At 40.0% G+C, this 15464-nt stretch overlaps 1 protein-coding gene across 5 annotated transcripts in view; it reads left to right on the plus strand.

Annotated features, from left to right (window-relative positions):
* CCDC15 (coiled-coil domain containing 15) overlaps nt 1–3255 on the plus strand; it is a 47323-nt gene extending 44068 nt beyond the window's left edge. For 4 of the 5 annotated variants that reach the window (XM_043452070.1, XM_043452067.1, XM_043452071.1 and 1 more), the window contains 3 exons: nt 997–1173; nt 1681–1829; nt 3107–3255. In XM_043452070.1, the coding sequence (XP_043308005.1) occupies nt 997–1173; nt 1681–1829; nt 3107–3228 (448 nt within the window). In that variant the 3' untranslated portion in view covers nt 3229–3255. Of the gene's footprint in view, nt 1–996; nt 1174–1680; nt 1830–3106 lie in introns of those variants that run through there. The other variant, XM_043452072.1, reaches the window with a different exon arrangement.
* Nucleotides 3256–15464: the final 12209 nt, after the last annotated feature.

Consider the following 15464-nt stretch of genomic DNA (forward strand, 5'->3'; position numbering starts at 1 on the left):
CGCAAAGAGTCAGACGCGACTGAACAACGAGCACTTTTGTTTAAGTTGCTTTGGGGCTTTGCTTTTACAGTGCTGGTTGTGTCTGGAACAATCGTTATTCCCCACTGCTGAGGTAGAGTCTTCCTGAAAACTCTACCCAATGCCTGTACATGGTGAGTTTCTCAAGGCTTAACGTGGTGGGAACAGTCTCCATTCTGTGCCGTGTGAGCACAGGACACTGTTCGCTGTTCCTCTCTTGGAAGGCTCTGTCCTTGGTCTCAGATCTTGTCCTCACATGCATGCTCAGTGCTCTGCTGTGTATTCGGAGGAGCCCCCCCAGATCTCTGGGGTTCTCTCTCTGAGCAGCTCTCTCCCCTGGGTTTACTCTGGTTGCTTTTGTGTCCCTGCACTTTCAGCGTCGTCTCCCCAGCTCAGCAGATCTACCAGGCCCCACCTCAACTCGCCTGCCCTGTGCTGCTGCTGCCTGGAAACTTCCAAGGCAGTGAGCTGGGGCACTTGTAGGACTCACTGCATTTGTTCTCCATCTGCCAAGGATCACTGTCTTTCATTGCTGAATATCCAGTGTCTAGCAAACCATTGTTTTTTTTTGTTTGTTTGTTTTTGGTCTGGTTGGTTTCTGGGTTGATTTGTTGTTTTATTTATTTGGTTTTTTAAGGTGGTAGGGCAAATCCAATCCCTGTTAATCCATTTTAGCTAAAAGCAGAAGTCCTGTCTACTTGTAATTTTAACCTCAGAAAGTTCTTGTGTTAGAATTTTTACAGGAACACTCTTTTAGTAGTAACTATTGGTCATTTCCATTCAAGAGACTATGTGTACACATGAGCAATGAGATAAACTTAAATCAGCCAGCAGGGAGTTTTGAAGCTTTTCTAGGGTTGTTAAACTGATTTCCTGACTCCCCTGTTTCTGGGAATTTCTTGAGGTATTTGGATCTAAAAGCTAATTCTAAATAATGATTTGATGAAATTCCTAACCATGTTATGATTTTATTCTCAGAATTAAGAAAAAGAAAGAGCAGCAACGTTATGCTGAAGAACAGAGGATATTAAGAATGAAATCCCATGAAGAACCATGTTCAGAGGAGAAGATGAGTGATATATTAGCCCAACTACAGCTTGAGGAAATAAAAGGAGCCAGAGAAAAACAACAGCAGAAAGAAAAAGAATACCAAAGGTACTTTGGAAAGTTCTACATGAAATTTTGACCCTGGAGGAGACTTGTTAGGAAGTCGGTATTCTCATTTTCCTTAAAATGAATTGACTATGTCTTTTTATGCTTTAGGAGGTACAGAACTTCATCACGTTTCTTTTTTTTTTAAAGACTTTTTTTTTGATGTGGACCATTTTTTAAAGTCGTTATTGAATTTGTTATAATATTGTTTCTGTTTTATGTTCTTTGGCTGTTTTTGGCCATAAGGCATGTGGGATCCTAGCTCCCCGACCAGGGATCGAACCCTCACCCTGTGCATCAGAAGGTGAACAGATTTCTTGATTGCCTGATACCTCTCTGGAATCAGAGAGCACTACATTTTTCCTTGTACTGCTTCCTAGTACGCAGAGGAAGGATTGAGGCACAGTGATACGAAATAGTTTTAACAGTTCGAGCTAGGAGTCAAATAAGGACTCACGCTCATTCTCTTCCTAGTGGTTTACTTTGCTTGGTCGTTCTGTATTTTTGTAGATATGTAGAAGCTTTAAGAGCCCAGATCCAGGAGAAAATGCGGCTATATAATATTACTTTACCTCCACTCTGCTGCTGTGGTCCTGATTTTTGGGATGCTCATCCTGATACCTGTGCCAACAATTGTATTTTCTATAAAAACCACAAAGGTAAGTGTCTTCAAGGAATGGTTGGGGCCTGGTGGCAGATAAAAAATAACAAGAGTAAAAGAAGTGATTGTAGTAGAAATTAGCATTTATTGACTTAAGTGCTTATTATATATCAAAGACTGTTATACCCCCTTTACAAAACAACTCTGAGGCAATAAAAATAGTTATAGTGAGTTATATTTCTCTTTGAGATATGTTATCTTCTTGTCTTCACTTATGCTGGGGAAATAGTTCTAGCCCATTGTACAGTAATGAGACTATGGTTGCAGGTCCTCCTGTAAATGAAGAAGATTAGAGGTTTATAGCTATCTAAGTTAGGCCTCTGTCCAGTTGAATACCCTGTTATCCAAATTCTTGAATGTTATCTAACATAGACTTATCATCTGTATATTATTTATAATGTGTGTATATCCACATTAGACTGCCAGTTCTGCTAGGGGTCACTGAGAAACATGAGGACCAATATAAACTCTGTTAGGAATACCAGCTAGAAGAAATGGAGTCATTTCCTATTGTCACTAATATTTCTCTTTCCTGTCCATTCTTAAATGTATTGATTTACATAGTATAGAGATTATAGAGGCTTCATACACACACCGAAAATATTGGCGGTGTTTGTATTCCTAATGTTCCATCTGCGATATGAGTTTCTTATCAGTCCTGTGAATTATGTTTTAAAAACACACTTCTGATTGTGCCGTTCCCCTATCATCAGACCTGTAGGACTTACCACTGAAGTACAAAATACAGTGCATAGCCAGCATATTTTCTCTCTGGCTCCAGGCAACACTCCAGCCATATCGAACCTGCTATTGTCAGTACACACCACATTTTTTTTTAATATATCCTTGTACCCCCACACACTCATTTCTTTGCCTAGAAGATCTTCTTTTCTTTACTTCTATTAATCCTTCAAGACCATCTTAAATGTTACTGATTCTTTTTTTTTTTTTTTTTTGGAATGTTGCCACTTCTGGAAATCTTTTTCATCCTCTCCTAGTTTCTTTCTCATTTTGAACTTCATGCTGTGATGACATTTTGTATATGCCTCTGGTTTAGAAATAGCACACTGCAATTTAATTTTTGTGTCCATCCTCTCATGATCTTTTCTGTAATCATAGAGTACTTGGCATGTGGTAAATACTCAATACTTACTCAATGGGTTGTTAAAGTTAATGCCTATGAGACTGGGCAGAGAAGCAGTACTAATAGGAAGAGGTTGGGAGAACTGTTTAGAATCCTACTTCATTCATCACTATGTTAATCTTTATTTGCAGCGTATACCCGGGCACTACATTCAGTCATCAATTCCTGTGACATCCCTGAGGGGAACTCAGATCTTCGAGTTGCCATTCATAATTTTGCTTCTGCACATAGACGGACTTTGAAAAACCTGTAATAAGAATCTGAAATCAACTGTTAGTATTTCAACCTTCACTTAAAATCTACCCCAAGAGATTATTTTAGGAAAAATTGTCAAAGTGTATAAGATGTGTAATCTGGAAAGAAAGACTGTCCCACACAATTGGTATCTTTTTAATTAAATCATGACCATTATTTCACTCTGTGCTTGGGACCAAGATTGAAAATTGGGTTCCAGACTTGTCTCATTACTGTAAACAATCTGGTGTGTATTGTTTTAAAAATGATCACTCAGACTGGTGAGGTTTCTCTCACTTTGCTCTGCTCTGCTTAGAAGAGATTATTAAAAATCTTTGAGGTTATCTCATTTATTATCTTTATATAACTGTACCACTTGAATCTTGACAAAATTAAAAATGTTTGGATGAAGGAGAAGAGAAGATGAAGAAATGAATTTCTGAGCACCAGTGGCCATATTGCTGTTAGCTTTTCTGGTTGTGTACAGTAGTTAGAGATGAGAATAATCTGAATTTGATGTATGTTTATTCCTCAAAATTTTTTCTCTCTTGTTTTTAAATTTATTACCTCTTTCCCCATTCAGTGATGATGAACACAGGACTTTTTACTTTTATAATTTTTATAGCAAAAAAAGGCAAATAAACCCTCTGCCTTTTGAGCATCTTTTATGTGAAATAATTGTGAGCGACATTTCAAAAAGTAAATCGGAAGTCAAAGAGAGTAAAGTCCTACTGTATTTTCCTATCTCTAAAAAATCTGGTGAATGCCATACCTACAGAGCAGGTGAAATAAAAATTGCTATAGTTAGTATCAGTTTGTTATTTGTTTACAGTGTTTCTTGACACAAAATATGAAAAGTTTTAATATTGTGAATTGAGAGGTACTGACATTTTCTTTTTCCTGCTTCTAATGGTCAGTGTTGAAAAAGCACTTAAGTTATGTCTCAGAAAACACCTAAACGTCTAGCTAGGTCATTGAAAATTAGTGTCAGAACTACTCGTGTGACAAGATTGACTGGTTATTTAATCAGATTAATTATCCAGTTCAGTCAAAATCTTTATGCAACTAAATCCTTGCTTTAGCCTTTCTGAGTTGTATTTTTTAACACCTTCATTGAGATATAATTTATATATCATTTGATTCACTGACTTGAAATGTACAATTCAGTGGTTTGTATTATACTCTATGGTTGTACAACCATTACCACTATCAAATTTTAGAACACTTGTCACTCTAAGGAGATGCCAGTGTGATCCAGCAATCCCACTGTGGGTATATATCCTAAATAATTGAAAGCAGAACCTTCAACAGATATGTTCATAGTGGCAAGAGGTGGAAGCAACCTAAGTTTCTATCAACAGATGGGTGGATAAACAAAATGTGGTGTATACATACAGTGGAATACTCTTCAGCCCTAAAAAGGAAAGAAATCCTGTCATGTAGTGTAACCTGTATTAGCCTTAAGGACATTGTCTTAAGTGAAGTAAGCTAGGAACAAAAAGACTAATACTGTGTGATTCCACTCATGCTAGCAACCTAGAGTAATCAAATTCAAGCGGTTAGAAAGTAGGGTGATGGAGACTTCCCTGGTGGTCCAGTGGTTGGGAATGCACCTTCCAATGCTTGAAACACGGCTTCGATCCCTGGTTGGGAAACTAAGATCCCACATGCTGCGGGGCAGCTAAGCCCGCGGGCTGCACCTGCTGAGGCCCCGCACTCTAGAGCCCGTGCTCTGCAACAAGAGAAGTGTGCATGCCGCAACTAGAGAAGAAGCCCATGTGCTGCATAAAGACCCAGCGCGGCCAAAATTTAAAAAAGGAAAGTAGAGTAATGGTTGCCAGGATCTGGGGTCAGGAGGAAATGGGAAGTTATTAATGAGTTGAGTTTCAGTTTTGCAAGATGAAGAAGTTCCAGAGGTCTCTTTCACAACAGTGTGAATATAAATACACTTAAGATACACTACTGAAAAGTATCCTTAAAATTGGTTACAACTGTAATTTTTATAGTTGCTTTTTTTAACAATAATCAAATTTTTTGGTATAGAAGAGAAAAGTCCCATACCCACTAGCAGTTGTTTCCCATTCTCAGCCAATCACCAGCCCACTCTGTCTCTATAGATCTGCCTATTTTGGACTTGCCATATAAATGGAGTCATGTAATAAATAGTCTTTTGTGACTAGAGTCTTTCATTTAGTATCATGTTTTAAAGATTTCTCTATGTTGTAGCTTATATCAGTAATTCATTGCTTTTTATTGCTGAATAATATTCCACTCTGGATATACTCCATTTCATTTACCCAGTTGATGAACATTTGGGCTGTTTCTACCAATTAGCTGCTGTGAATAATGCTGCTATGAACGTTTGTGTACACGCTTTGCTGTGTTTTTATTTCTCTTGGCTATATACCCAGGAGGGGATTTGCTGGGTCATATGGTAGCCTAATGTTGAACATTTTAAGGAACTGAAAACTTTTACAAAGCGTCTGCATCATTTTACATTCACACCAATTATGTATAAGGGTTCAGATTTTCTTCACATTCTCCAACTCTTATCCTTATCTATCTCTCTGATTATAATCATCCTAAAGGGTATGAAGTGGTATCTCATTGTGATTTTGATTTTCCTGATGGCTAACAATGGTGAGCGTCTTTATTTTCCTGATGGCTAACAATAGTGAGCATCTTTTCACGTGCTTATTAGCCCCTGGTATATCTTTTTTGGAGAACTGTCTTTTCAAATCCTTTGCCATTTTGTAATTGGGTTATTTATCTTTTGATTATTGAGTTCTGAGAGTTGTTAATATATTCTGCATAAGGTCCCTTATTAGACTTAACGGTTTGCAAACAGTTCCTGTTCTGGGGATTGCTTTTGCACTTTCTTGATGGTTTCCTTTGCAGGACACAATTTTTTAATTTTGAGGAAGTCCAATTCATCTGCCTTTTCTCTAGTTGCTTTGGTCATTACCTAATCCAAGTTCAGGGCTTCCCTGGTAGCTCACTGGGTAAAGAAGCTGCCTGCAGTACCGAAGATACAGGAGATACCAGTTCAGTCCCTGGGTTGGGAAGATCTCCTGGAGGAGGGAATGGCAACCCCCTCCAGTATTCTTGCCTGGAGAATCCCATGGACAGGAGCCTGGCGGGCTACAGTCCATATGGTCGCAAAATCGGACACAACTGAAGTGATTGAGCACCTGTGCACACAATCCAAGCTCACAAAGATTCACTCTTCTGTGTTCTTTTAAGAGTTTTGTAGTTTTAGCTCTTCCACTGAGGTCTATGATCTGTTTTGAGTTAATATTTATGTATAGCATTAGATAGGCATCCAACCTCCTTCTTTTGTATGAGGATAACTAGTTGTCCCAGGATCATTTGTTCAAAAAACTATTATTCACTCCACTGAATTGATATGACACTGTTGTCAAAAATCAATGGACCATTAATATTAGGGTTTATTTCTGAAATCTCATTTCTATTCCATTAATCTATGTATTTATACTTAAACCAAAGTATTCTGTTTTGATTACTGTAGCAAGTTATGAAATTCAGAAGCAAGAGGCTTCTATCTTTGTTCTTTTTAAAGATTGTTTTGCTATACTGAGTCCCTTGCATTTTTATACGAAATTTTAAGATCACCTTCCTGCAAAAAAAGCTAGTTGAGATTTTGATAAGGGTCACAGTGAATCTATAAATCAGTTTGGGAGTTGTCATCTGATTCATGAACGTGGGATGTCTTTCCATTCATTTCTTCCAACAATGTGTTTTAATTTTCAGAGCATATAATGTGTACTTTTCTGTTAAATTTATTCCAAAGTATTTTGTTCTTTTTGATGCTATTTTAAATGGAATTATCTCCTTAATTTTATTTTCTGATTGTGCATCATAAGTGTATAGAAATACAGTTGAATTTTGTGTATTGTGACAGCTCAGTTGGGAAAGAATCCTCCTGCAGTGCAGGAGACCCCAGTTCAATTCCTGGGTCGGGAAGATCCCCTGGAGAAGGGATAGGCTACCCACTCTAGTATTCTTGTGCTTCCCTTATGGCTCAGCTGGTAAAGAATCTGCCTGCAATGTTGAAGACCTGATTTCGATCCCTGGGTTGGGAAGATCCCCTGGAGAAGGGAAAGGCTACCCACTCCAGTATTCTGGCCTAGAGAATTCCATGGACTCTATAGTTCATGGGGTCATAAAGAGTCAGACACGACTGAGAACTTTGACTTTCATTTTTCAGTATTGTATGTTGTAACCTTTCTGAACTAATTTTTAATGTCTTTGTTCCTGTTCTTATCACATTATCTCTTGAATATATTGTAGTAAGACTTATCTGCCTTTACCTCTCCGGTGAAGAGGCTTTTCAAAGCCATCAGTGATTTCCACATTGCTAAATTCAATGGTCATTCTCAAAGTTTATCTTGACCTGCCATCAGAATTAAACACAATTGATCACTCCATTTTTTATTGAAATATCTTACACCTGGCTTTCACAACCCCAAAACTTTTAATAGTATCCCAGGGCTCAGTCCCTCGACCACCTTTACTATCTACACTTGCTCTTCTGGTGATCTGTTTTAGTCTCATAGGTCTGTTATCTATATACTGATAACTCCTACACTTATATATCTGGCATAGACCTCTCTCTGAAAATCCAAACTTTTAACCTTAACTGCCTACTTAACATTTCCTCATCATTGGTTCCCCTCAATTTGCTCTTCCTATAGTCTTCCCCATATTGGTTAATTAGCAATTCCATGTGTCTAGTTATTGAGGTCAAGAACCTTGAAGAAATCATTGATTTTCCCCCTCTTGTCTCTTTCAAAATCCTTCACTTCATCAGCACACTGTGTCAGCTCTACCTGCAAAATACATTTCCAGTTCTCGTTACTCCGGCCGTGAGATGCCTGGTCCATACCACCATCGTCTCTCATAGATTAACTTAAGAGTTCCTAAGTAATCTCTTCCCAGGTGGCTCACTGGGAAAGAATTTGCCTACAATGAAAGAGACGCAGGCTCAGTCAGTCTCTGGCTGTTAAGATCCCCTGGAGAAGGAAATGGTAACCTACTCCAGTGTACTTGCCTGAAAAATCCTATGGACAGAGGAGCCTGGTGGGTTACAATCCAAAGGGTCACAAAAGAGTCAAACATGATTCAGCAACTAAACAACAACAAAATAATCTCTATTTGTACCTGTGCACTTTCTCAATACAGCAGCCAAACTTAACACATCCAAAACCAAACCTCATGATCCCCACTGTCTACACACAACACACACAAAATCTGGTCCCACTTACTTCTCAAACTTTATCTCCCACTGCTTTCCTCCTTGCTTGTTCTGCTGAGCTGCATTGACCTGGTATTTGGATGGACATTCCAGGGACTCTTGCTTCACCTCTTCTTTATTAGCTCTTTCTCTGTCTGGAGACACTTCCTCAGATAATTTTTGGATCACTTTATTACCTTATCAAGTATATTTTAATTAGATGACATTCTGTGTGTGTGTGTGTGTGTGTGCGCGCGCTCAGTCACCCAGTTGTGTCTGACTCTTGTGACTCCATGGACTGTAGCCTGCCAAGCTCCTCTGTCCATGGAATTTTCTAGGCAAGAACACTGGAGTGGGTTGTCATTTTCTTCTCCAGAGGATCATCCTGACCCAGGGATCGAACCTGTGTCTCCTGCATCTCCTGCATTGGCAGGCAGATTGTTTACCACTGTGCCACCAGGGAAGCCCCTGACCACGTGTTTTAAAATGTGACCCTGCATGTGGTTTCCGTAGTGTAGTGGTTATCACGTTCACCTAAAATGTGACCCTGCTATCCACCTGCTCCCCTTAGGTCTCCCCTCCCCTGCCTTATTTTTCTTCATGATATTTACAGCTGTATAGTTCAGTCACTAAGTTGTATCCGACTCTTGTGACCTCATGGACTGTAACTAGCCAAGCAAGCTTCTCTGCCCATGGGATTCTCCAGGCAATAGCACTGGAGTGGGTTGCCATTTCCTTCTCCACAGCTGTGTGGCATACTGTATAGTTTACTTAATGTTTATTTTCTTTACTAGATTGTATACTTCATGGACACAGGGATTTTTGCCTATTTTTGTTCAATGCTGTATCTGACGCGTAACAAGCTCTCAGTAAATGGTAAATAAATACAGACTTGAATTTTTTAAATTCCAAATGCTCCTACATGATTAGTAGTCTTACCTAATGTTTTTGACGTCCTTACAGACATCATTTTACTTTGTTTTTCATTCTATAATTATGACTGTAATTCAGGGCAAGTAATTTAATTTCTCCGGGCTACAGTTTTCTGTAAAGAGGGTTATACTAAGTGAACTTCAATCTCCCCTGTAGCTCTAACATCCTACAAATTCATTAATTATGTTTTACACCTTTGACCTCACTAATTCTCCATTTCATTTGCTCTTCATGACGAGTTGTGGACTCGTGGTACATTTTACTTGTAGATAGCACGATGGTGTTAGACAAGTTCACTCTCTTCAACTCTGACTCCAATATTAATCTTGTCAGAGTAAATGCATGTTCAGTAGGGTCATAGTGGACTAGGACAGCAGGACAGGAGGGTGTAGGACACTATCAGTGTGTGTCTGGTAAGAGGGGTTCAGTACCCCAGAGCTCAGCTGTGCTGTTCCCCAGAGAGACCTTTATCAACTTAGAGAATTCAGGCCAAGAGACGGAATATGTATGTGATAGAGGCAATTCCAGGATTATGGTAGTTGCAGAGGATATTCATGTACTCGTTTTCATGCAATAATGATCAAAAAGCTGATGCGTGACATATTTTCCTAGGCAGTTCAACCTAAAACAGCTTTCTCAAATTGCTCTGATTTAATGAACTCTGTGTCCTCTCCCTGGCATTGCTCCAGCGTGTTACTGGAAGTTGTCCAGTATCACTTACCCTTACTTTCTTAGCTGTTTTATGACGGGCAGGAATAAGATTGTCAACAACTTTATTGACTACCCACTTAGTGCAGAGGCTAGAAACTGCTGCTTTCTTTTGTATCTTCCAACAATTTATGGTATGATAGGTAGCAGGTATGCTGTTTCTTTGTTTACTTACTTAGATTCAGGTTCCTGGAAGCAAAATATTTCCTTTAGTGTCTCTTTAAGTGTAGTGATCACAGTTTACTGTGTGTCCCATCTTGGGTGTTCTCCCCTGCTTCTCAGGAAAGCATGCGTGTGTGCGTGTGTGTGTGTGTGTGTGTGTGTGTGTGAGTCGCTCTGTCAGGTCCAATTCTTTGCATGCCAGACTCCTCTGTCCATGGAATTCTCTAGGCAAGAGTACTGGAATGGGTTGCCATTTCCTTCTCCAGGGGATCTTCCCCACCCAGGGATCAAATCTGGGTCTCTTACATTGCAAGTGGATTCTTTACCATCTGAGCCACCAGGGAAACACTGTGCAGAGCTTAGTCACTCAGTCATGACTGACTCTTTGCGACCTCATGGACAGTAGCCCGCCAGGCTCCTCTGTCCATGGAATTCTCTAGGCAAGAATGCTGTAATGGGTTGCCATGCCTTCCTCCAGGGGATCTCCCCAACCCAGGGATCGAACCTAGTTCTCCCACATTGCAAGCAGATTCTTTACCGTCTGAGCCACCAGGGAAGCCCAAGAATACTGGAGTGGGTAGCCTATCCCTTCTCCAGGGGAACTTCCTGACCCAGGAATTGAACCAGGGTCTCCTGCACGCAGGCGGATTCTTTACCAGCTGAGCTACCAGGGAAGCCCAGAAAATACTATAGAGGAAGATAAACACAAATGTTCTCCTGGCCGGCTATGCCTGTTCTGCTGGGTAAAAAACTTTGAATATGTTGATTTTGATTTTTAAAGCTCTCTTAGGGTATAAATCAATGGTTTGTGTCTAGTCTTGCTCTCAGTATTACTGACCACTATTATTGGGTGTGTTGATGGGGAGAAGTCAGATTGATTTCTTTTGATTAAGATTGATGAAGACAGTTTGGTGTTTTGTGTGCTGCATGAGTCATCATCCTGTCCAGGCCCTAAGATGAGATCACCTTTGGTAAATGTTTCACTCAATTCTTGTCTTAGGTTCCTCCCCCTCCCTCAAAATATCTATGGCAATCATTAATGGATGAAACTATTAGTCATTGTCATCATCTGAACCCATTAATTCATCTTCCTGTCACTAAAAGTGAGAATAGACATTGTACCTCCTGATAACCTGCAGTATGAAGCATTCAGTGCCTTCAATGGAGTATTTCTGCAAAGAAAAAAAAAATTGAAACAAAATAATCAAGACTTTAAACCTTTTTCATTTGGGTTCTGAAATTTAAGTTCTACTGCCCTAAGGAATCCACTATGTATAATAAATTAACTTATCTTCACTCTGTCCATGGAATTCTCCAGGCAAGAAGACTGGAGTGGGTAGCCATTCCCTTCTCTAGGAAAAGTGAAATCGCTCAGTTGTGTCCGACTCTTTGCGACCCCATGGACTATCAGGCTCCTCTGTCCATGGGATTTTCCAGGCAGGGGTACAGAGTGGGTTGCCATTTCCTTCTCCAGGGGAATCTTCCCGACCCAGGGATCGAACCCGGCTCTCCCACATTGCAGGCAGATGCTTTACCATCTGAGCCACCAGTGTGTGTGTAAGTTGCTCAGTCGTGTCCAACTCTTTGCGACCCCATGGACTATACAGTCCGTGGAATTCTCTAGGCCAGAATACTGGAGTGGGTAGCCTTTCCCTTCTCCAGGGGATCTTCCCCACCCAGGAATTGAACCCCGGTCTCCTGCACTGCAGATGGATTCTTTACCAGCTGAGCCACCAGGGAATCCTTCAATTGAAACAAAGTCCCCCTAAAACTGAGTTCTCTGGACGAGTTTATGATTTACCTCTTTATCTAAAATGTTATTCCCTTTCTTGTCCTACCTCTAGTCCCCTAGGGGAACTGGATACAACTGAAGAGTATCAAAGAAAAGGGGATTGAAACTGTGGATGGTGGGGTGCTCCCGGGCACAAAAGTCCCTCTGTGTCCCCGGTTTCTTGTAGAAAAAGGTTTTCATCTACTAAAACTTCCCTGAGTTCTAATGAGCAGACTCAATCAGTTGCTAATTGGGGGAGTGAGGGAGCACAGAAACAAAGGAAAAGCAGTCTACCAGTAGTTCAGCAATAAAAGAGAGTCCTAGTTCCTTCTCCACGAAGGTACGTTATTTCCTGACATGTATTTTTGAGTTGTTCTGCTGGGGCTTAGAGCCCCCCACCCACCCAGGTGGAGGATGGTAACTAAATGCTGAACTTAGGAACACAGACCCCAGACTGGTTGGAACCAGAAGACTGATGATCAAGATTCCTGAAACATCACCCTGTTACCTCATCACCAACCAATCAGAAGAAAGTCCATGAGCTGATCACGCTCCCTGCAACCTCCACCCCTAAGGTTGTCTTGAAAAATCAGTCCCTGAAATCCACTGGGGAATTCAGGTCTTTTGAGCACCAGCTACTCTGCACTCTTTGCTTGGCACCTTACAAATGCTGTTATTTCCTTCAAGACACCCTGGTGTAGTGAGTGGGCTCAACTCCTTGTCTGGCAAATAAGACCCAAGTTCACTTTAGTTACACGCTTAAAATGGCACGAGCTGTGTACCCTCCTTGGGAGAGTTGAGAAAACAGTCTCAAATCATTTTCTGTGTTTTCTAGTTTAAATGAAAAGAATATGTAAAGAGGAAAATGGTGAAAATTCCCTTTATAGGAGATAGGGAGAGAGAGGGAAACAAATTCTACCATGAGAAAGCAGATATCCAGAGGAGAGACCACTCTGTAGGAAGACTGACCCAATTTCTTCAACAAGTTAATGGCTTGAATTTGAAAATTGGGAAGGTAGCTCTAGATTAAGACAGATTCATAGAGATTACAACCCTCAAATATAATGTATGGACCTTGCTTAGATCCTGATGTAAAACAAAACAAAAGAGTCTGAAAAAGGTGTGTATGAAGCAATTTTGAATAGTCTAAGCTATTCATTTTGTTAAGATAACAGTAGTATTATAGTTATATAAGAAAAGATCTATACAAGAATGGATACTGAAGTATACAGGGATGAAATAAAATTATGTTTGAGATTTGCTTTGGAATAGTGCAGCAAAATGGGACAAAAGATATAGATGAAGTGCAGCAAAACTTCGATAATAGTGAATCTAAGGGGCAGGTATATTGAGGTTTTATTGTGCTCTTCACTCTATTTTTGTATAATTTTTTTAAAGTAATTAAAAAAAAAAAACTTGGGACTAAAATAAACTTGTTAGCCTTATAAAATGTCTTTCCCTTTCCCCTTCCCCTTCCACCGCCCTCCCCAATAATAGGAAGTTTAGGTAGGGAAGTAATATCCCTTAGTTGTGTGACTTTTTAAAAATTAATTTTTGTAGTTGTGTGACTTCTGACATGATTGTTATTTTCAGGTGGTGATTAGAACCTAGAGGCTGCAGCATTTTGTGGTCTTTTAAGATTTTTTTTTTTTATGTGGACCATTTTAAAGTCTTTATTGAATTTGTTACAATATTGCTTCTGTCCTATGTTTTGGTTTCTTGGCTGCAAGGCATATGGGATCTTAGCTTCCTGACCAGAAATTGAACCCCCTGCACTGGAAGGCAAAGTCTTAACCACAGGACTGCCAGGGAATTCCCATTTTGTGGTCTTTCTTTCTTATTTATTTATTTATTTTTTTCCCCAATTATTTTTATTAGTTGGAGGCTAATTACTTTACAATATTATAGTGGTTTTTGCCATACATTGACATGAATCAGCTATGGATTTACATGTGTTCCCCATCCTGAACCCACCTCCCTTGTGGCCTTTCTATAAGAAAGACTCGGCACTCAGTCACTTGGTTTTATTATTTGGTAAATTCCCAGGCATATAAAAGTTGGGAAAATCAGGGATGAAAGATCATGGAAAAGAGGGTTGTTGTTCAGTGGATAAGTCGTGTCTCACTCTTTGTGACCCCATGGACTGTAACACGCCAGGCTCCTCTGTCCTCCACCATCTCCCAGAATTTGCTCAAATTCATGTCCATTGAGTCGGTGATGCTATCTAACCATCTCATCCTCTGACGAAACCCTTGTCCTGCCCTCAATCTTTCCCAGCATCAGGGTCTTTTCCAGTGAGTCAGCTCTTCATATCAGGTGACCAAAGTATTAGAGTTTCAGCTTCAGCATCAGTCCTTCCAATGAATATTCAGGACTGATCTCCTTTAGGATGGACGGGTTGGATCCCCTTGCAGTCCAAGGGACTCTCAAGAGTCTTCTCCAACACCACAGTTCAAAAGCATCAATTCTTCAGTGCTCAGTCTCTTTTATGGTCCAACTGTCATGTCTGTACATGACTACTGGGAAAGCCATGGCTTTGACTAGATGAACCTTTGTCAGCAAAGTGAAAATAGGGTAGAGATTTAAAAAATTACAAAAGGAAATAGGGTAGAAATAACAAAAAGAACAAAATGGTAATTTAGTAAAAGAAGCTTTGGAATCTTGGGGTAAAATGGGACTAAGAAATTTATGTGCTGTAAATCAGAGATGGGAAAAGTCATTTAGATTTCTATCCTGCCTCTGAATAGGACCTGCTAGAGATTGTCACACTGTTTTTTGTTGTCAGATCTCTTTCGTGCTCTGTCTTCATAGGCCCTACTTCTATGGGACAGTTTGGGCTGTGGTTAAGGTCACAGTCACAGGTTCAATTCTTATTGTACCATGTATCAGCTGTGTGACCTTAAGCAAGTTACTTGAGTTCTCTGGGCCTCCATTTCATCATCTGCAAAATGGGAATAATAATAGTACTTACTTCATAGAGTTGTGAGGACTCAATGGGATAGTTCAGATGTTTCATTTGACTTTTTGTATTAATGCCTAAGAGAAAAGGTTTCCTAAGTCCCAGAGTTATGATGACATTTACCTTTATTTGAAGTGAAGTGTAAGTCTCTCAGTCGTGTCCAGCTCTTTGCGACCCCATGGATATACAGTCCATGGAATTCTCCAGGCCAGAATACTGGAGTGGGTGGCTGTTCCCTTCTCCAAGGGCTCTTCCCACCCCAGGGACTGAACTCAAGTCTCCCGCATTGCAAGTGGATTCTTTACCAGCTGAGCCACCAGGGAAGCTTTTGGATATTTGATTGTATTCATTGTTGCATCCTCCTGTGAGCCTTCTTACCACTAAAGCCAATTTTTTTTTTTTTTTTTGAGGTGGAGAATCAAGGAAAGAGAGTTTGCCAAGTTGCCAAATTGATGGGTGTGCCATCGA

This window comes from Cervus canadensis, chromosome 29 (genome assembly GCF_019320065.1).
Source record: "Cervus canadensis isolate Bull #8, Minnesota chromosome 29, ASM1932006v1, whole genome shotgun sequence".
Lineage (NCBI taxonomy): Eukaryota > Metazoa > Chordata > Mammalia > Artiodactyla > Cervidae > Cervus > Cervus canadensis.